Source organism: Dendropsophus ebraccatus, chromosome 3, assembly GCF_027789765.1.
Source record: "Dendropsophus ebraccatus isolate aDenEbr1 chromosome 3, aDenEbr1.pat, whole genome shotgun sequence".
In the NCBI taxonomy this organism is placed as follows: domain Eukaryota; kingdom Metazoa; phylum Chordata; class Amphibia; order Anura; family Hylidae; genus Dendropsophus; species Dendropsophus ebraccatus.
The window spans coordinates 131544467-131565519 of record NC_091456.1 but is presented as its reverse complement, the minus strand read 5'-3'; the positions used below and the strand labels follow the sequence as shown (position 1 = coordinate 131565519).

At 43.8% G+C, this 21053-nt stretch overlaps 1 protein-coding gene across 3 annotated transcripts; it reads right to left on the bottom strand.

Moving 5' to 3' along the window:
• Positions 1 to 1582: 1582 nt before the first annotated feature.
• On the bottom strand, positions 1583 to 20734 carry CCDC112 (coiled-coil domain containing 112). Of its 3 annotated transcripts, none has more exons than XM_069964586.1 (10): positions 20658 to 20734; positions 16847 to 16953; positions 15094 to 15215; positions 11763 to 11852; positions 11238 to 11313; positions 6810 to 7194; positions 5832 to 6248; positions 4703 to 4798; positions 2720 to 2838; positions 1583 to 2320 (listed from the first exon to the last, which is right to left on the bottom strand). In XM_069964586.1, exons 1-10 carry the CDS (start codon positions 20706 to 20708, stop codon positions 2290 to 2292), a joined length of 1494 nt encoding a protein of 497 aa, XP_069820687.1. In that variant the 5' UTR covers positions 20709 to 20734; the 3' UTR covers positions 1583 to 2289. The 3 variants fall into 3 exon arrangements, with proteins under 3 accessions (XP_069820687.1, XP_069820689.1, XP_069820690.1); XM_069964588.1 differs by lacking the exon at positions 20658 to 20734 and adding an exon at positions 20408 to 20457; XM_069964589.1 differs by lacking the exon at positions 20658 to 20734 and adding an exon at positions 20453 to 20537 and having other exon boundaries at positions 1584 to 2320.
• Positions 20735 to 21053: the final 319 nt, after the last annotated feature.

Below are 21053 nucleotides of genomic sequence, written 5' to 3'. Positions count from 1 at the left end.
GTAGAGAATACAGCGTGCTGTGTGGTGTTACAGATAGAGAATACAGCGTGTTGTGTGGTGTTACAGGTAGAGAATACAGCGTGCTGTGTGGTGTTACAGGTAGAGGATACAGTGCTGTGTGGTGTAACAGGTAGAGAATACAGCCTGCTGTGTGGTGTTACAGGTAGAGAATACAGTGTGCTGTGTGGTGTTACAGGTAGAGAATACAGTGTGCTGTGTGGGGTTACAGGTAGAGAATGCAGCCTGCAGTGTGGTGTTACAGGTAGAGAATACTGCGCTGTGTGGTGTTACAGGTAGAGACTACAGCGTGCTGGGTGGTGTTACAGGTAGAGAATACAGCGTGCTGGGTGGTGTTACAGGTAGAGAATACAGCGAGCTGGGTGGTGTAACAGGTAGAGAATACAGCGCTGGGTGGTGTTACAGGTAGAGAATGCAGCCTGCAGTGTGGTGTTACAGGTAGAGAATACAGTGTGCTGTGTGGTGTTACAGGTAGAGAATACAGTGTGCTGTGTGGTGTTACAGGTAGAGAATACAGTGTGCTGTGTGGTGTTACAGGTAGAGAATACAGTGTGCTGTGTGGTGTTACAGGAAGAGAATACAGCGTGCTGTGTGGTGTTACAGGTAGATAATACAGTGTGCTGTGTGGTGTTACAGGTAGAGAATACAGTGTGGTGTTACAGGTAGAGAATACAGCGTGCTGTGTGGTGTTACAGATAGAGAATACAGCGTGTTGTGTGGTGTTACAGGTAGAGAATACAGCGTGCTGTGTGGTGTTACAGGTAGAGGATACAGTGCTGTGTGGTGTAACAGGTAGAGAATACAGCGTGCTGTGTGGTGTTACAGGTAGAGAATGCAGCGTGCTGTGTGGTGTTACAGGTAGATAATACAGTGTGCTGTGTGGTGTTACAGGTAGAGAATACAGTGTGCTGTGTGGTGTTACAGGTAGAGAATACAGCGTGCTGTGTGGTGTTACAGGTAGAGAATGCAGCCTGCAGTGTGACACCACAATAAAATGATAAAGTACTGCAATTAATTCAGAAACACAATGAAACTGCAATGTGTGAACACATCCTAGATGTCCTGCAACAGTTTAGGCCGGGGAATGGGCAGGGTGGACGACTGTGATGAACACCTTAGGGAAAGCAATGCATTCTGGAACCTGTAGTACTGTGTACAACTTCTCAACCAAGAAGTACAATACAGAATGAAGACCCCCAAAGCAAATGGATTTTTGGTAGTTTCAAAACTGGGATAGAGAAGTGAGCAATGCGTTATGCTTCTGGAGCAGGATTGTTTACTTTTTTAACTCTACCTGGAGATCCCCTTTAATCTGTCAAATAATCTGTGTGTTGCACGAATGTAAGCAGAAGACCCTGTAATACAGATTTATAAGGAGACGGCTGCAGCAGTCTTTTCATAAGAACAAGTGTATAAATATCAAGCAAACAGTTTAGTTTCCATCATTCCATAAATATGCAGATTTCTTATGAGTTCTCAGGTTTGCTATCACTGAATATAAAACACCATTTGCCAATTTGACTTCTTACATAAGGCACAAGTTGATGTTCTGCTGTAACTGTTTTTATTAAAAGAAATCACTCATTATAAAAATAAAATAATTCTTACATAGAGATATGTATTAAATCAGGAACAATTCAATGGTGAAAGATATGTCTAGACTATGTAGGACTAAAAATATTTTAGTCAACTAGTCACTTACATAGCTGACTGTCTCAAGTACAAGTAGGTAATGATCAGAGGGCTTGTCTTTCAATTATTAATGTAATAAACACCAGCTGTCAGATGCAATATGGACTGGAATCCACTAAGAGAAATGCAGAGGATCCCAGGAGCGGCCATGGCTTTTGAAGTCTACAGGAAGTCTGTCAGCAGTTTGAGCCATGAAAAAAATTCTGGCAGCCCAATCCATAGGTCAGGGACAGGAGTGGAACAATATATCGTGTCTCAGTAATGTACCCTGCATTATTGACAAAACGTAGTTTAATGTACCAGCCGCTGCCACGGCAAATGCCAAAAGTCCGGCTTTCCTTGCCCCGATATCCCTGTATTGACAGTTTCTTCAGCTCGCCCATTCAGCTGTGACTGACAGTTCTACTTGGATGATACTGCTGTCAATCATAGCTGAGAGGTGGAGTTAAGGAAGTTTCACGTGGGGAATCAATGTACCTAACCAAAAGAGCCTACCTCCAGGACACTCGCAATACAGGAGGAACTATCCTACAGGTAATGGATGCCAGTGGTTTGACAATATTCATATGTGTGAGCAGCTTATAAACCTTGTCTCCAAGTCGGTACAGCCCTAAAAAAAAAAAAAAAAAAAATAGTTAATGTATTTATTTGTAGATTTAGAAAGCTCCATGAAGGTAGTGAATAACAGGACAGGACTAAAATTGTTCTTTTTGAACAAGGTTTCAAATAACCTCTATATGTGTGCCACACAAAGTGTAGAACACAAGAACCAATTTATCTATTGTATTTGTAGGCTCTGCTAATAATCTGTTCTGCAGGCTACATCTGGAGCCTCCATCAGCTTTATCAGGAAGAGCAGCCTGGCGTACACAGTACCAGTAATATTCTTTATGTCAAAGCAACAGTGCTGGTGGCATCCATCATACAACAGATCTAGCATCATCATAAATTATAATGCCAATCCTAATGTAGACAGAGTGATTAATATACTAATATAAATCAGTATTACCGGTGTGGGATTTGTAATAGTGGAGCGGATCCTGTTGGTCCTATGTTTTTACAGCGCTCTTCCCATCCTTTAGTAAGCTTGCAGAGTCTGGAGGGATCCCTATCAACATGAACCTGCACCTGTAAATGATAAAATATACTATATATAATTTCATAAAGTAAAATGAAAAAATACACATAGTTTATTTAGACGGAGAGACACACATCACCCAATTTCTGAAGACTAGATTATAAAAAGGATAACTATAATCCCAGAGGACTATTTCTTCCCTCACGTACCCTACACCTGCACATATCAAAGTGCAAGATATCTTTATCAATCGCCACATCCATGTCAGGCCTTTCATGGACAACACGTCAGTGAAAGATGGAACGTGTAAATAAGGCCTTGAACACTGAGGTGTACCAGACAGAGGATTTACAGGTTTAGCAGCAATACTTTTATTAAAGGGGTAGTGCGGCGCTCAGAAATTATTCACAGAATAACACACATTACAAAGTTATACAACTTTGTAATGTATGTTATGTCTGTGAATGGCCCCCATCCCCGTGTCCTACCACCCCCACCCGTGTACCCGGAAGTGTGGTGCGCTATACTCACCTGTCACGTGCCAACACCAGTCTTCTATCTTCATTCAGCGACGTCTTCTTCGGGCGGACGGCGAACAGCTCCGACTGTTCCGAATGCCGTCCGCCCTCTGCAGTGTCATCCGATGCTCAGCCGCGATAGGCTGAGCATAACTGTGCTCAGCCAATTGCGGCTGAGCAGCTGATGATGCGGCCGCGTCATCAGCCGCTCAGCCACGATTGGCTGAGCATAACTGTGCTCCGCCAATCGCGGCTGAGCACAGTTGTGACACGGCGGAGGGGGGACAGGCGGCAGCGACTCGGCCGTCCGTCCGAAGATGACGTTTGGCACAAGATGGCGGACGGCCCTCGACACGGATCAGGTAATGTATAATGCACCACACTTCCGGGTACACGGGTGGGGGTGGGGGGACACGGGGAACGGGGCGATTCACAGACATAACATACATTACAAAGTTGTATAACTTTGTAATGTGTGTTATTCTGTGAATAATTTCTGAGCGCCGCACTACCCCTTTAAGTGGTATTCAGCAGCTCAGTATCCATTTGTGTGTGTTTGGGGGGGAGCAGATTTGCTTTAAGTTCAATACTTTTCACCAAATATATAATAAAATAGTAAGTACAGCTTGTGATCTTACAATAAAATGAAATATTAATGTCTGGACTGGTTTTACTAAAAAGTCTATTTTCTAATTACAGGTACACTTTGATGGTACATGGTCATTTTTACCATTTGTAAAATAGAAAAACACTGTGTTCCTATGGGGTGTTAAAACAGGAGGAATGGGAGGTGTCTAACCATCCTTAAGGTCCTTAAAGCGACTTTGTAACCACAATCTGCCCCCCCCCCCCCCCCCAAACCACTTGTACCTTCGGATAGCTGCTTTTAATCCAAGATCTGTCCTGTGGTCCGTTCGGCAGGTGATGCAGTTATTGTCCTAAATAACTACTTTTAAACTTGCAGCCCGTGCCAAACGGGAATATTTGTGCCCTAACTGTGCACCACCCCTCTGTCCTTTCTCCCCACCCTCTTCATCATTAGGAATGCCACTGAAACATTTTCTCCATGCTGAACATTGCACAGGTGGTTAACGATCCACTCCATGTTCAGTATTCACACAGCTGACGAATTGGAGACAATCTGCCTGGAGCATTCCTAATGATGATGAGGGTGGGGAGGAGGGACGGAGGGGTGGTGCAAAGTTAGGACACAGATACTCCTGTTTGGCACGGGCTGCAAGTTTAAAAGTATTTTTTAGGACAATAACTGCATTATCTGCTGAATGAACCCCAGGACAGATCTTGGATTAAAAGCAGCTACCCGAAGGTACAAGTGGTTTGGGGGGTTAGTTTGTAGGTACAGAGTCGCCTAAAAAAATTGAAAAGCATGTATTACCTTTTCTTTTAATTTTGCCAATCTTCTTTCTTTTTCTCTTTCACTTTCTTCTTTAGATTTTTTTTCTTGTGTCTTTTCTTCGAGTTTCTGTTGATCCTACAGTCAAAGAGTAAAGTAAGTGTTATGAAACTTTCATGTAAGGCTGGGTTCACACTATGTTTTTGCAAACAGGTTTTTGTTTTTTTTTGCAAAAAAAGGCTGAAAAAAAGTGTATGCCTTTGTGTGCATTCGTTTGGATCCGTTTTTTTGTTGACTTCCATTATTAAAAAACAAAAAACAAAAACACAGATCAAAATGAATCTGTTTTTTTAACGTACACAAAAATGTAGTCAACCTAATTTTTTATTTTTTTAAACGGGTGAAAAAAAAAAAAAGGATTGCAAAAACGTAGTGTGAGCCTAACCCTCATTACAGTAGGGCTGCTTAGACATGTTTTGGACCTCATTTTCAGGTGTAAAGTGTCTGTTTTATGTCTCAAAAAATGCAGAGTATATGGTAGCTTCACACGTACCAGATCCGCAACATTACCTGTTCGGCACCCCCGCTGTGTGTGACGCTCCCGGCTACCCTTGCTCCACATCAGCCAATCAGTGCACGGCAGCACTACTTGGCTGATGGGGAGTGAGGGGAACTGGGAGCCTTAAACACAGCCGCGGCGCCAAGCAGGTAATGTATGCTCGGGGCCGGGTCCCATACAGGCAGCAAACTCGCAACGTGAAATCCGCTGCGGATCCGGTACGTGTGAAGCTACCCTAAAAGGGTTAACCAGAATTAGAAAACCATGGCCACTTTCTTGCAGAGACAAGAAGACTCATGTCTCCAGTCTGGGTGGGGTTTTGCCCCTCGGTTCCATTAAAGTGAATGGGGCTTAATTACAAACCACACCTGAAATGGAGACAAGAGTTGAATTGAAAGAAAGTGGCCATGTTTTTCTAATACTGAATAACCCCTTTAGTCTTAACTATGACAGCTGTAAAATTAATGGAAGGGACTTGCCTTAGGCCATTTATGTTTCCAAACAAAAGTGTCAGGTTTTGTTCCTAAAAAAAGGAACTCAAAAAAACACCTGAATGTTTTGGCAACTCCTGTGACACCTTTTCAACAAAGAGTATTCATCATCTCTACCCACCCGTTCTTGAAACCTGTAGATTTCATAAGCAGCCATTCTTCTTCTTTCCTCCCTCTCTGCTTCCTCTCTCATTTCCCTTTCCAGCCTTAGAAACTCTTCTTGCTCTTTCCTGATCCTTGCATGTTCCTCGACTAGAAGCTTGACTTCCAGTTGCCGCTGGCGCTCCTTTCTCTGCCTGCTCTGGCGCTCCTCTTCTTCCTTCAGTTTTGCCTCTAGTTTTGCAGCAGCCTCTATCTCTCTCTGCCTCTTCCAAGCCTCCAGTTCCTGCTGTCGTTTTCTCCTCTCCTCCTCCAACTTTTGCCTTTGGGCCTCTTCCTGCTGCTGCTGATCAAACTCTGAAACTTCTCTTGTCTTCTCCTGCACTTTTGACATTTCTACTTTTTCCTGCAGTTTATTAGCTTTCCACTGCTGAATAGACTGTAAAACAAGTCAAAGTTATTTCATGGACACTTATGTTTGTCTGTGTAACAGGGGGAGAGAATGACAAAGCCTAGCTGACAGCTATCTCCCCCGAACCCTGTATGCTCAAATTATCTGAGCATGCATATCTGACTTGGGACACTTTCACCCGATAGCATTTTGGTCAGCATTTTACATCAGTATTTATAAGCCAAAATTAAAACACAGAAAATGTGCCCATTTAACTATTACAGTTGTTTCTGTCTAGGCTGTAGTTTTGGCTTACAAATACTGACCCCCAAATACTACCATGTGAAAGTGGCCAAACAACATCCCAATTTTCGTAAGGATGAGTAGCACTTTGACTTGTCACCTATTAATTGATTTATACTGCAGTTATATTCAATGGAGTAAAAAAAATAACTATACAGTACAGGAAAAAGGAAAAACCTGCCGGCTTTCTTATAAGTAAATCTGGGCCCTGTATTTATACATGGATATTAATCCAACTATAAGCGCTATACAGGTAGAAATCCACAAATGTCCTTAATATGCTCAAATAACAATAATTATGCTTACTTCTTTCTTTTTCTCTTCTAAGAAGAGAAACTCCTTATACCAAGTTTCATGTTGCTCAACATCCTCTCTTGTCCTGCTAGGAAGATATGCCAGGGCCTCTTCCAGATAGGAGGGCTTCCCTTTGTGCTTTGTCCAAACTTTCAGAAAGCTCTGATGGTCAAAGTCATCCCACCCTCCTAGGCGTCCACCTGTCTGCTGCAAAAACCTCTCAAATGCCACGACATCTTCTGGAAGTTGACTGCTGGCCATGGCGTCTAACTGTGCTTTACTAGAAGGAACCTTGAAGGACTTTTCCGGCACATTGCTGAACGATGCCTCGATTTTTTTCTCTAGGGCATTCAGCTCAATAAATGTTGTCTTTTCTTCTTTCATAAGTTCTTCATAACTAAAACATATAATAAATGCAAAAATAAATCAAATGATGTAATAAGTGTATGGTATTTGGCTATTATGTAATAGATATCTGTTAATAAAACCTATTCCTAAACCTAACTAGTAAAGCTTATTCCTGTGCCAAAGCCTCCCAATATGATCAGTAACACACATATGTTCTGGGACCTGTATTGTGGCATCTAAAAGAATTTTTCAGCAGTCTTTCATGCTGGTGGCTTTCTTTTTGTGCTCTTCCATCAGGTTGTATGGATCTTTGTCCTGTAGCTTGTTGTTGTAACAAACCACAATACAAATATATATTTATTTTTTAAAAGACAAGAATTAAACCTTGAGCTCCTGGGCCTCCCACCTACCACTTAAAGTGACACTGTCACCTCCTTTGTGCATTCTGACATCTCTACACAGGTGTAAAGGGTAAATTTAGCAGTTTTCATAGCTTATTTTATATCATACGTCATGGTCCTTGTTCCAGTAAAAAGTGATCTTTTATCAGATTGTGTTAAGTGGGCCGCCCCTTGACACCCATTGGTGGGCCGACCTAGAGGGGGTGGGGTTTAGACCTTTAGGCCAGCCTGTTCCAATGGCCGGAGAGGGGGCGGGGCCATGGTGTTGTGGGCGGGGCTAAGTGATGCTAATGCCGCCCACTTAACACAATCTGCAGTTGATAAAAGATGACTTTTTACTTTAACAAGCACCATGACGTATGATATAAAATAAGGTATGAAAACCGCTAAATTTACCCTCTACACCTGTGTAGAGATGTCAGAATGCACAAAGGAGGTGACAGTGTCACTAACAGTTTTTTCTCATAGGGCAGAGGGCCTTAGTGCCACTTACAGACACCAAGTCTCCACGAGGTTGGTAAAATGATGGTGTTTTTATACAGTTTTTTGAAACCCCTTAACGACCGTGGGCGCACATTTACACCCTAAGCGCCTGGGCCTTGGCGCAGGAGGACGTAAATGTACGCCCTGCCGGGGTGGTGGTGGTGGTGGGGGCGCTAGGGAGCAAGCTCAGGAGCTGAGCTCGCTTCTTTAGCAGCCGGGCCCTCACCAATAATGACGGGCAGCCACGATTGCACGGCAGCCTGCCATTAACCCCTTAAAGGGAACCATTCACCCCGTGGCCCCCGTTAGAAACAGACAAACAGTTACATAAAGGTCAATATACTTACCATATCGCTCCCGGTCCCGTCCCGGATCTCGTTGTTGACACGGAGAAATCGCCGATTCTTCTTCTCGCGCCCATTATGGTAATGAGCGCCGCCGGCCCGAAGTCCAGCCTTCTCCCCGCCTCCGACACTTGATTGACGCCGGGTCTTCTTCCTCCTCGTCTTCTTTCTTCTCGCCGGATCCCGCGCAGGCGCCGTGACGGTCGTTTTCGGCGCATGCGCAGTTCACAATTGAAGCCGCTCCACAGCTTCAATGTTTACTGCGCGTGCGCCGACTGTCAGAGCTGAAGTGACGCGTTGGACTTCGCGCATGCGCGGTACACAGGAACGTCACGAGCACGTATCCTGTTTACCGCGCAGGCGCAGAAGAGATGACGAGACCTTCGCAACGGCGCCTGCGCGGGAATTCGTGAGGAGACTGAAGACTGAAGACGTCAATCAAGTTCCAGGAGGCGTGGATGGGCGGCGACGAGAAGAGGACCTCATGAATAAGTTGGACTCGTCCGTCGTTTCCTATGGACGTTGGACTCATCTCAGCTCATTACCATAATGGGCGGGAGAAGAAGAATCGGCGATTTCTCCGTGTCAACAACGAGATCCGGGACGGGACCGGGAGCGATATGGTAAGTATATTGACCTTTATGTAACTGTTTGTCTGTTTCTAACGGGGGCCACGGGGTGAATGGTTCCCTTTAAATGCTGCGACTGCGCCGTTCAAGGATCTCCTGTCACTTACTGATCAGGACCCCTGCAGCATGTCTGTGAGGATCCCGATCGCATTGCCTGACTGCCGGGGGTATGTAGCTTACCTCCATGCAGTCTGATCTTCACTCTTCTGATAAATAAACATATTATATACCGTAACGTACAAAAACGTCCGATCTATTAAAATAAAACAATATTATTCCCGCAAGGTTAACGGCATTAACAAAAAGTGGTAAAAAATGCCAGGATTGCAGATTTTTTTACTACAATTTTTATATAGAAAAAAAAAAAAGTGATCAATATGTCTAAATTACACAAATGGGAAACTAAAAAAAACTAGAGATTATGGTGGAAAAAATGATGCCTCATAGGTGAAAAAATAAAAGTGCTATAAGAGTCACAATAGGGCCATTTTCAATACACCTATTTGAAAAAATAAGTTTTACTGTTAATAAAAAACTTAAAACATCAGAAAAGCTATGTAAACATGCATATTGCTATGTTCAGACTGACCCATAGAATGAAGATAAAACGTCAGTTTTACCGTAAAGTGCATTACATAAACACAGAAACAACTCAAAATTAGCTAAATTGCATTCCTCCCCCCTCCAAAAATAATTTCACCCTATAAATGATATTTTGGGGGTTCTGTCATTAATTTTATGGTAGATTAAAAGGCGTCGTTACAAACTACACCTGTTCCTGAAAAAAAAAACAAGCCCTCACATGGCCCTGTAGGTAGAAAAATAAGAGTTATAGCTCTTAGAAGGTGAGGAGGAAAAAACAAAAATGCAAAAATGAAAATTGGCCTGGTCCTTAAGGCCATTTTGGGCTCTGTCCTTAAAGGACAACTCCCGCGGGACCCAGCATCCAGCAACCTCAGCCAATCAGGGCTGAGCAAGCTGGAAGCCATGTGATGCGCTCCAGCCAATGAAAAGGCTGCTGGTGCGCATGTGCACCAGCAGCCTTTTCCGTCCCATTCACTCTCTATGAAGACGCCGAGGAGGAAGAAGACCCGGAACGCCCCCCGGCTCTGACGTCGTCGTCACCAGATGCCGCCCGGGAGAAGAGGACTGTGACGATCGTAATAGGTAATGTATACATTCTTTAACTTCCGAGGGGGGGGGGGGTCGGGGGTCCAAAAGTGGGGGAAGGGGGCCATACCGGGTATTTAACCACATTACAAAGTTATATAACTTTGTAATGTGTGTTAAATAAGCTAAACATTTTTTTCGTGGGAGTTGTCCTTTAAAGAGAATGTACCATTAGACTAGTAAAAATGAGCAATACATACTGTCCCGTCGGCGCTGCAGTGTACTGTCCAGTCCTGGGGAGCTTTTTTCATTCTGCTGCCCGGTTCCAGTTATTTCCGCTGATATATGTATATGCTAATTAGCCGCCCTGAAGCACAGGAGGCCGGCCCCCTCAGTGACGCCACCTCCTCTCCGCCCCCCCCTCAGTGACGACCCGTCCTCAGGTTACACTGGCATGCCTCCTATGCTACTTGTCCGCCTCTGAGAATGGGTCCCATTACGCGGCGGATCCGCTGCCTGTATGGGACCCGGCCCCTTTAACCCCCCACCACCAGTCGCCCTCAAACCGCAGCCCCGAGCATACATTACCTGCTCGGGACCGCGGCTGTATGAAGCTCCAGGCTTCCCTTGCTCCTTATCAGCCAATCCGTGCTGCCGTGCACAGATTGGCTGATAAGGAGCGAGGGGAGCTGGGAGCGTCACACACAGCAGCGGCACTGAGCAGGTAATGTACGTTCGGGGCCGGGCTGCAGGCGGGCGTCCGGTGGTGGGGGGGGTTAAAGGGGCCGGGTGCCATACACGCAGCATTTGGCTGGAAACTCGCAGTGTGAAATCCACTGCGGATCCGGTACTTGTGAAGCTACCCTCAAGAAATATTTCCCCAAAGGACTCATCAACTATGCCAGGGACAGGTGATGACCGACGACTCTGGAGCAGGTGTAAATCACAATAAAGCAGGTGCAGCCCGCCCGCCCATTATGCAAGCCAGATGTACGCCAGAGGAAAGGCGCAGATCTTTGCACAAACTGCTAGGCGTATTATTAATAAATTCCCCCACAGTGTTCACTCTAAGCAAGGCAGGAAAGAGTTAGCAACAATTGCGGGTAGTTTGCATGTATATATTACATTATCCTCTGTTCTTCTTTAAAAGTTATAATTGCATTGTCCACTTCCTCCATCATTTCTCTGAGCTTCTCAACAACTGCAAAAGCAAAAACATAAAATGGGTAACATCCAATAATATTACCTGCTAATGGCGTTACATATATAAACTAGTCTATAACAGATAGGTGAGTAGTACTTATAATTAATATAGGAATGTGGCAGGGTTACTTACGTTCTCATTAAATTCATAAGGAAAAATAGCAATAGTGTACAAGGTTGTTATGAAGGCAACTACTGTAAATAATGTAAGCTAGAAGATACTTATTGAATCATTATTTTTTTGGTCATAGTGTACTTTAATCTGTTCTAATGACTTATTTAACTATTACACAAAACATTTTTAAAAAAGAAAGAATAAAAGGAAAACACTTTCTATGAGCAGGTATGTCAAAACTTCTGATGTGATGTCTACAAAAAAACACTACTATAGTAAAGAGCAGATCTGCAAATACAATCGTGATGGACATCTATGTCCAATGTACTTACACTCTGGGGTAGGTTTGACATCTTTCAGCTGGAGCTGCAGCCTTCTTACATTGTTGTGTATTCTGGAGAGTTGTTGTTCTGTTTTAACTTCTGTGAACAAAAGCAAGAAAAAACCTTGTATCACTGTGGATACATTAACTGTATTATAATCAGGGCTGCGGAGTCGGTAAGCCGCAGCTCTGACTCCAACCAGACTCCTGAATTTTATTAGGGACCAACTCCCGCTCCTTCATAAATGGCCAGTCAGATACCAGAGGACTTATTTATCACACTGGCTCAATAGATTCTGTGTAATGTCCTACATGATCCTGGGGCAACTTCTGAGGGAATAAGGCAAAGACATAAAGCAGACTCTCCTCTGTTTGTGTGTGCAGTGGATGCAGCTAGTCTCCAGCCACCATGTCCTGAACAACTCAGAACTAGGCTAGATGGAACAGGGTGATTTTTTTCCTGCTAACAATCTTCTATGTTTCTAACTAAATACAAATTGCTAACAATGCCAGATAACTGTGATATAGAGGTCAGACAAAGGCCCAGATTTATCAGCTCTCTGTCAGCGTCCACACTGTTTTAGCTGCACTGTGGGGGCATGGGGACAGGTAAATGGGAGCTCTTTATTATGATCCACCACCCCCTGTTCCCCCTGGATGTTTCACAGTTGCCCAGAATACCCCTTTAATTTCTGCCTCTCTCTCAAACACACACACACAGCCTGCTGCAGCCATAGTGCGCGAGCACACGCACGCACACACACACACACACACACACACACACACACACACACACACACACCCTGCTGCAGCCATAGCACACTGAAGAAATACACACAATCTTCTCCCAGCGAGAAAATACCACACTTACGGCAGTAGGTTACTGGCTGCTACACTACTTATGGCTTCTCCTCCTTCTCTATATTATACAGGATATCTTCATATTACACTGTTGCTCATATACAATGATCCAGAATCAAGGAAAACAACAGCACAGATCTTCCCCACGCAATGGACTCTTCCAGCTTACAAATAAACTGCCAAATAGTGACCACCAACCTCTCCCCGACCACCCATATCTAATAGGGCCAGTGCTTCATTACTGATATATGGAGGAAACTAAATGTATGTGAGAAAGGGTTTTTCTGGTTTTAATAAATAAGGGCCTTAGATTGATAGAACATAAAATAAAAAAGCTGTCAATCAGCAGCATGGGTGCAAAGTCATAAATACATTACACTCCAGTCTCTAAGTGGTGACATCATGATGCAAGAAGTAAAAATGGAAGGTCTATAAAACTAAGTATACAAGTGACACACCAATGAAATCAGCGTCTGTCAGTACTTTATCCTACTAACCAAGAGAACAGGGGTATGTCATACAGAAGGAGCACACCCAAAAAAAATTATTAAAAAATAATGACATTTTATTAAATATATCAAAGCATATACAAAAGGACAACAATGGCAATGGAAAAGAGATCCCTACACACCTTTAAAAACAATTAAAATTCCCATTAAGGGAAAACATGTGAGACCAGTACAATATCCAGGGTCCCCAAGGCCAGCAACATGGTCAGAAAGTGTAGCTCAACAATCCCTCACAAAATATAATAACAAAACACAAAGAATTGGAAAAAGTGAACTAATCAGAGATCTGTGTGATATAAAGTGCTCTATAGGTGATGAATACACTGCAAAATAAATGTACAATAAACCAGTGTGATCAAAGCAAGTGCCAACAATAAATAATAATTCATATCACCAAATGAGGAGGGAGAGGAGCTACTCGTGGCATCCCATAATGCCCATAATGTCAGTACTTTATGCCGCCCCTTCAAAAGATTAGTATACATGTGATGGGAGCAGGATCAAGGGATACCACAATTTACTCTAAAAGCTGTCTGGAACAAGTTAAGTCATGGCTGGGGTAGGGTTGCTCCTGCCAGCCTTGAGCGATGCATCTCTCTCACTATACACATAGGGAGACAGACATCATTCAAAACTGGTGGAGCAGGGAACAGATGCCTTGGATAGCTCCAATGACTTTTAAAACTGATTTCTCAAAAAATCTGGGTGTTTCGGGGTAAACCATAGTATGTCATGATCCGGTTCCCTGTCTGTTTCATTCTGCCTGTGGTTTGGGCATCACGCAACCACTTACAGATTACCTTTAAAGAAGATGTGCAGACAGCCTACCGTCAAACACAGACTCCTATATTACCTCAAATCTGCTTTATCCCAAACTTACTGCGTAATCTAAAATTGTCTGTACAAACACCAGGTTTATGCTGCGTTTACACGAAGTGATAAATCGCCCAAATGATCGTTTAACGATTTTGAAGCAACGATTTGGTTTTTATAACGATCAGCGTTTAGACGAATAAATCACTAGAAAAATGGTTAGAAAATTCTTAAGAAAAATCGTTATTGGGATCGTTTTTAAGATCACTTAAGCCCATCTTTCACATAGGGTGAATCTGTGAAAGACTGTTTACACTAAGCAATCTGAATTTTTAGCGAACAACAAACCACGATTTGAGAACATGTTGAAAGATCAAAATGAACGATTTCTCGCTTGATCGTTCGTTGTGTTTACAAGGAACGATTAGCGCTGAAATGCGATTGTTATTGTGAAAATTTGAACAATAATCGTTTCGTGTAAACACAGCATAAGTGTGCTAAATAGAACTACAGTATAAGGATATGAGTGCATAGTGATGCTGACTACCTTCATTGTGCATGTACAGTGAAAGCAGCAGCAGTCAATCTGCTAAAGACTAACAAAAATCACCACCAGAGGGAGTCGCCTACAAAGTGAAAGGAGGAAAGGAGGCAAATGATATAAAGTACAGTACATAACACTATTGTCGGACTCCACTAAAGTTTGTTGGTATCTGCCACAGTGCAGATACCTTTTTTTAGCACGAAAATGGGCTACATCGCTGCTCTCTGATAAATTCAACAGAATCTAACACAAAAATTCCTAGCCTTAGAAATGCTTGTAAGGTTTAGATACTTTGACTTTGATCAAAGATTAAAGAGAGGTTATATTTTTCTTGGCCTGAAAGAAGGGATCCCAGAAAACGGCTGAGCACCATGAGCTCTGACTGGAACACTTCCAGAAATCTGATTGGCTTTAACCTATTAGGGTGTATTTTGTATGTAGCCATAGTCATGCATCATGCATCACAAAAATCTACTCCACCTTTCAGTTACATTGCATTTGTGGCAATCTCCGTTCCCAGATATCACAATTTACACGTCAGAGATACAGAAGACTGGACAGAAATCTTTTCAACCGCACAAATCAAACAGTATACATTGATATGAGGTACATACTGTCTGCTTTCCTGCTGTTTGCCAGCTTTTGCTCATACTCCTCAAGTGTACTGTACTCCATTCTGAAGTCATTCTTCTTGTTATAGAGATGTCCATTCTTGTCCTTCTCTAAAACAGCTATTCTGAAAGCACAGAATTAAAAAAATAAAAAACAATCCGTCTCATATACCACGTAAAAAAGTGCAAATCAATCCAAGCTTCATGCACCTGTATAGGTTTATAACAGGTATGTAAGTAAAAGGCTATAGAGATTTCCTTACTCCATACTGTCATTGTCCACATAACTGTATTCCTAGTTACCAGAGCTGTAGCCTGGTAATACAATGTCTGTGTATTCTCCCATACCTGCCACAAAGCACCCAAACAACACTGGTGTACATGTTAGCGTTGTTTTAAGAAGTTCCCATCCAACTATAGATGATAGAATAAGGCATGGAAAATGTCTTCAAATGTCTTCAAGACAGTGATGCAGAAGCAATAACTTTCCCCCATCGGGCTATGTTATATGCAACACATTAACGCATGTTCAGTCTGAACTTATTACTTGTGTACAAATTATTGTAAGTTCAAACATTTGAAAATCTGTTTAATAAAACTATTGAAACAGAAGCAATAACTTCCTCCCATGTTGACCACAGGTTAGAACCAGAAATAGAAAAAAAAAAAAAAAACCCTATGAAGTTTCTGATGCCCATAAAAGAACAAGTTTACACTTTTGCAGAACAATTCTAAATGATTTGGGATGATTCACATAATTACAGACGTGGGCACCGAATGGCTTCAGAGCACAAAATGATCTGGCACAAAAGGAAGAGCGCTGCCCTATATAATGTGTAATGTATGAGATGGATATCACACCGAGCTGTATTGTAAGGTGATCCATAATAACTGCCTGTGACTAACTGGCTATACAGGGGACCACACTAAACAAAACTCACAGGAACACACACAAAAGACTGAACAGGAAAGGGTTTGTGAGCAGAAATGTGTCATGTTTGGAGGAGTCTAGGGCAGAGTACCATAGAACTGCATTGCCTATCATCCAATGTACTAAGGCCCATAGCATGCAAGCTGCTGAGAGCTCAATGCACATAATGCAAATGCAATTCCAATATATATTTGACCCAAATCCTGTACAACTCAGGTGCAAAACTGTGTCAAAACTACAGCTTTAGCTGTCCAGGCATGATGGGAATTGTAGTTCTGCTGTAACTAACTGGAGAGCTGCGAGTATGACACCCCTGCTGTACAAACTGCTGTCCCCATAAAGAGTACATCACGTCAGAAAAACATGTCAAAAGTTTTTATCGGTCTGGGTGTGAGTGTTCACTCTGCTTGATCAGTAGAACGAGTGGGGAGAGGACCGTGCTGCTACGCCCTCCTCTCCTGCTCTGTGTCTGCAACCTAGACAGACCCCATAGACTTGCATTGGAAACTTGTCTAGGTCATGTGACATGGAGCCTGGAGTGAATGTGCTGTGCACAGACTTCTCCCAGCCTGCTCTCCTGTCGTAGTCAGAGCACTAAGACCCTGACAAATCAAAACTTTTGAAATGTCAAAAGTGTTTTAATGACAACGCCCATTCAAACATGCTGATAATAACCTGGAAGGTTCAGAATGTGCGCTTTGTACATACTGTATCTGAGGCGGCCATTGGAGATATACCTTGGGAAGAGTTCCTGATGTATACCACCAACCTAAAGCTCCAACATAGAGACCTGCACCATATAATCCTGCCATCCCGACCACTTACTGGTGTCTGAGCTTTTCAGCTTCTCGGATAAATTCGGCTTTCTTTGCGTGTTGCAGCTTCCAGTTGTGAGCATTATCACCACCAGGAATGGAAAAACTGCCATCATCCTGCACAAAAGAAATGCGGGTGAGTGTACGCCATCTTCTCATAGCCAACAACACATGCTGGCTGGAATCACACAGGCAGTGGGCAATACCAGGAGTGGGGACCCACAAGCTCACACTTATCCTCTATCCTGTGCAAATGCAATAAATTCATATAAGACAGCACACATGACTGCAGATGACATTTTAGTTATTTTTTTTTTTCCCCAAAGGGCCCTCAACTGAAGTATTTAAGGGGAACTATCTGCAGGTTAGACAAATCTAACCTGCTTATGGCTCCCTATTGGGCAGGAGTGTCGTGCAGTTAGGCGTCTACTCCTTGGTCCGGTAAGACTGTTAGCAGCACTGCCTACTGCATGGGAATGGTGCAGAGGATGAAGGTAAGACACATACCTTCATCTTCTGTGTCTCCTGCGCACAAACCTGCAGATAATTCCTCTTTGAAATAATAACGCCCATTCCCAGGCCCTGATAGTTACCACTGCTTCCAATAACGTAAATAATCGCTCAGCCATTCTCGGCCCTGGAAGGTCAACCACCAGAAGCGAGGAATTGGGACAGGCGAGTATGCTTTACTTTTTAATTTTACAACTACTATAGCTCCCATTGACTTCAATCCATCACCTCTCTGCCCATTTTCCCAGCCCCCATTAAAGCCGTACCAAAAACCATGCGTCTATTGCCAATGTGAACAGAGCCTTAGGGGAGAATTTATCAACTACAGGACCAGGTGCAGACCTGGCAAAAAGTCCCAAATATTTCAGATTTTTTGCAATGAGATTAGTGAAGGCCAGTCTCAGTAAATCTCCCCCTTCACACTGGGTTCACCTAGTATATCCCACTACAAATAACTGCAGCAAAGCAGCATGCATTTTACTGCAAGTTGTTGCAATTTAGTGGTGCGTTTTCTTTCCTGTAACAACCACATTGCAAAGCCACAACACACCACAGTAATATGTTCATGGTTTTGCCCCACAGTGAATGGTGCAGGGTACACTACCACTGTGTGTGAACCAAGCCTTGCACTTCTTACTAAATCCAATTCTGATCTTAGTAACATTCCTAAAAACACACTTTTCTTTACAAATCCCAGTCTGACTGTGGGTCTGATCCCCTGAACTAATCATGACATCATGTCCATCAGTCACCTGATGCTGCAGCCCAGGGCCGGCGTCAGCACCCGGCTAAGTAGGGCAAATGCCGGGGCCCCCAGCTCCTCTAGGGGCCCACTCCCGTTTGTTACTACATTTTTTTTGTTAGTAAAAAAGAAAAAAAAGTGTAGTAACAAAGGGGACTGGGCCCCTAGAGGCCACATGTGACAGTTAGGGGCCCGCCGATCCATACTGGGGCCCCCGAGCACCTGTCTTCCATCACAAATCTTCCCTACAGCCGAGTAGGAAAGAGGACCTTTGAGTCTGAAGGACCTTTGATGATGTCACGGGTCATGTGATCGGACACATGACCTGAGGGCAGCAGGTAGGCTCTGCAAACTAAGTGTCCTGTATGTGCTGGTTCTTCTACTTGTTTTGTGTATAGAGGTCCTGCTGTAATATACATATATCTATTACAGCAGGATATATATATATATATATATATATATATATATATATATATATATATATATATATTACAGCAGGACCTCTATACACAAAACAACTAGATATCTCTATCTATCTCCTATCTATCTATCTCCTATCTATCTATCTATCTATCTATTTCCCTATCTCCTATCTATCATATGAACATGGTGAGACCTCTAGTTCTCCTATATTCAGGCCCTGCAGTGATATACAGTGTGTGTGTGTGTGTGTGTGTATATATATATATATATATATATATATATACACACACTGTATATCACTGCAGGGCCTGAATATAGGAGAACTAGAGGTCTCACCATGTTCATATTATAAATATATATATATATATATATATATATATATATATATATAATGCTGGTGCTGCTAGTTCTCCTCTAGTATACAGCTCCTGCTCTGTGTGTGTGTATGTATATACACACACACACACACCACACAAACACACACAGAAGGAGCTGTATACTAGAGAACTAGCAGCACGAGCATGATATATATATATATATATAATCCTGTGACTGGGTCTGACTCCTCCAGAGTCCTGACTACTGCAGAGATCAGGAGATACAGGAGGAGAAAGATATGCAGCAGCCGCATGTTTCTTCTGCTGCAAATCTTTCCTCGCCTGTCTCTCCATGATTTGCTCCTCAAAGGGGCCCGCCGAGGCTCTGTCGCCCAAGGGCCCACAAAAAGCTGGAGCCGGCCCTGCTGCAGCCAATCACTGGCCTCTATGGTCACGTGCCCTACACACCGGCCTTACCACTAAAGGTCCCCATACACTTTAGATGGCCATACAACTCACAGGTATGCCATGTATAAGTATGTCAGGGGCGATAGGGGTCAGGTGTAATGAAAAATCGTCTCCCAACACCTTTGTTTCGGGAGAGATAAGCCGCAGCAATTGTGCCAAACTTTCCAGTGTATGGGGAGGATATTATTCATATTTATTTTTTAAGTGCCCTAAGGCCGCATTCACACGTTCCGTGTTCTGCATGTAACGGACTTCTCCCCCCACCCGGGCAGCATCTGTGATAAGATGCTGGGAGAGGGAGAACTGTATTCATATGTACCGGCTGGCTGATTCATTACAGCTCGGTGCATATGAATGCAGTTCCCCAGCTCCCAGTATCTTATCACAGATGCTGCCTGCGTGCGCGGGGGAGTCCGTTACATGCAGAGCATGGAACATGTGAATGCGGTCTTAGTACCAGAGCACAGGTGAAAAATAGAACATTACAAAAACAAAACACGTTACTTTAATACAGTAGATGGCAGAATGGGACATAGGTGGTGCTCCGGACCAATAAAGTGCCAACAGCACGGGAACGGCGCTGGAAGAAGGAAGGTAAGAGACATAACATCCTCCTCGCCACCTTGTGCAACAAAAAAAAAAAAATATTTCAAATCAACTGGTGCCAGAGACTTGGATTTTATTAAAAAAAAAAAAAAAATCTCAAGTCTTCCAGGACCTATTAGCTGCTGTATGTCCTGCAGGAAGTGGTGTATTCTTTCCAGTCTGGAGAGCAGGAGAGGTTTTCTATGGAGGTTTTCTCCTGCTCTGGACAGTTCCTGACATAGACAGAGGTGGCAGCAGAGAGCAGAATACACCACTTCCTGCAAGACATCCAGCAGCTGATAAGTACTGGAAGACAGTATACGTTAATTAGAAACCTCTGGCACCAGTTGATTGATTTTTTTTATTTTTGCTCGAACTACCCCTTTAAGACCAGTGATGGCTGCAGTGTCAGGTGAATGATGGCTATGATGTCATCACAGCAGGCAATACCTGGGCCCACCAGATGGGAGGGGGCGGAGCTACAGAGCCATCTCCCCTTACTCTATGCTTCAAACTGTCCAAATACCAGACAATCCATTTAGTGGCCGGACCTCATACGACCCCGCTGTACCGTGTGCACAGGCTCCTATAGTAGGAGCAGCGGCAGGCGGGTATGAGCGGGGGCACCTGCCGCTCACTCAGTATAGGGCATTGTTATCACGTCACTAGGCAACTGCTCAACGCAGAAGAAGCGCATGTAACACGGGCTCCAGCTGTCCGCGGGGCTCGTATCGCACCCTGGAGTCACGGGCTGCCCCGGTATCACACTTGGGTACCTGCACCGCCGCTTCTTTCGTCTCCGCGATTCCCGTTGCTAAGGTGGCCATGTTATCGGAACAACCGGCGCTCGCTGTGGACACGCCCCTGGGCGGAGCCAATACCAGAGGCGAAGGGAACGGTGGGCGGAGTAACAGACAGGTGCCCGGAGAGGAGGGAATGGGCGGGAATCCCTGCTGTAATATGCGACGTGATCGCGATAGACTGATATAGACCCCAGATCTGCACTCGGTATATACAGAGACCCCAACCTGCCCCCCCCCCCCCATGTATATACAGAGACCCCAGACCTTCCCCCCCCCCCATGTATATACAGAGACCCCAGACCTTCCCCCCCCCCATGTATATGCAGAGACCCCAGACCTTCCCCCCCCCATGTATATACAGAGACCCCA

Bases quoted from the DNA above. Each gene is read 5' to 3' on its own strand.
- CCDC112 (XM_069964586.1), bottom strand. From the start codon at position 20,708: ATGGCCACCTTAGCAACGGGAATCGCGGAGACGAAAGAAGCGGCGGTG. The intron at 11,853-15,093 runs GTATGTACCTCA...TTTTGTTCACAG, and splicing joins AAACAGCAGGAAAGCAGACA to AAGTTAAAACAGAACAACAA. The intron at 11,314-11,762 runs GTAAGTACATTG...TTGCTTTTGCAG, and splicing joins TGTCAAACCTACCCCAGAGT to TTGTTGAGAAGCTCAGAGAA.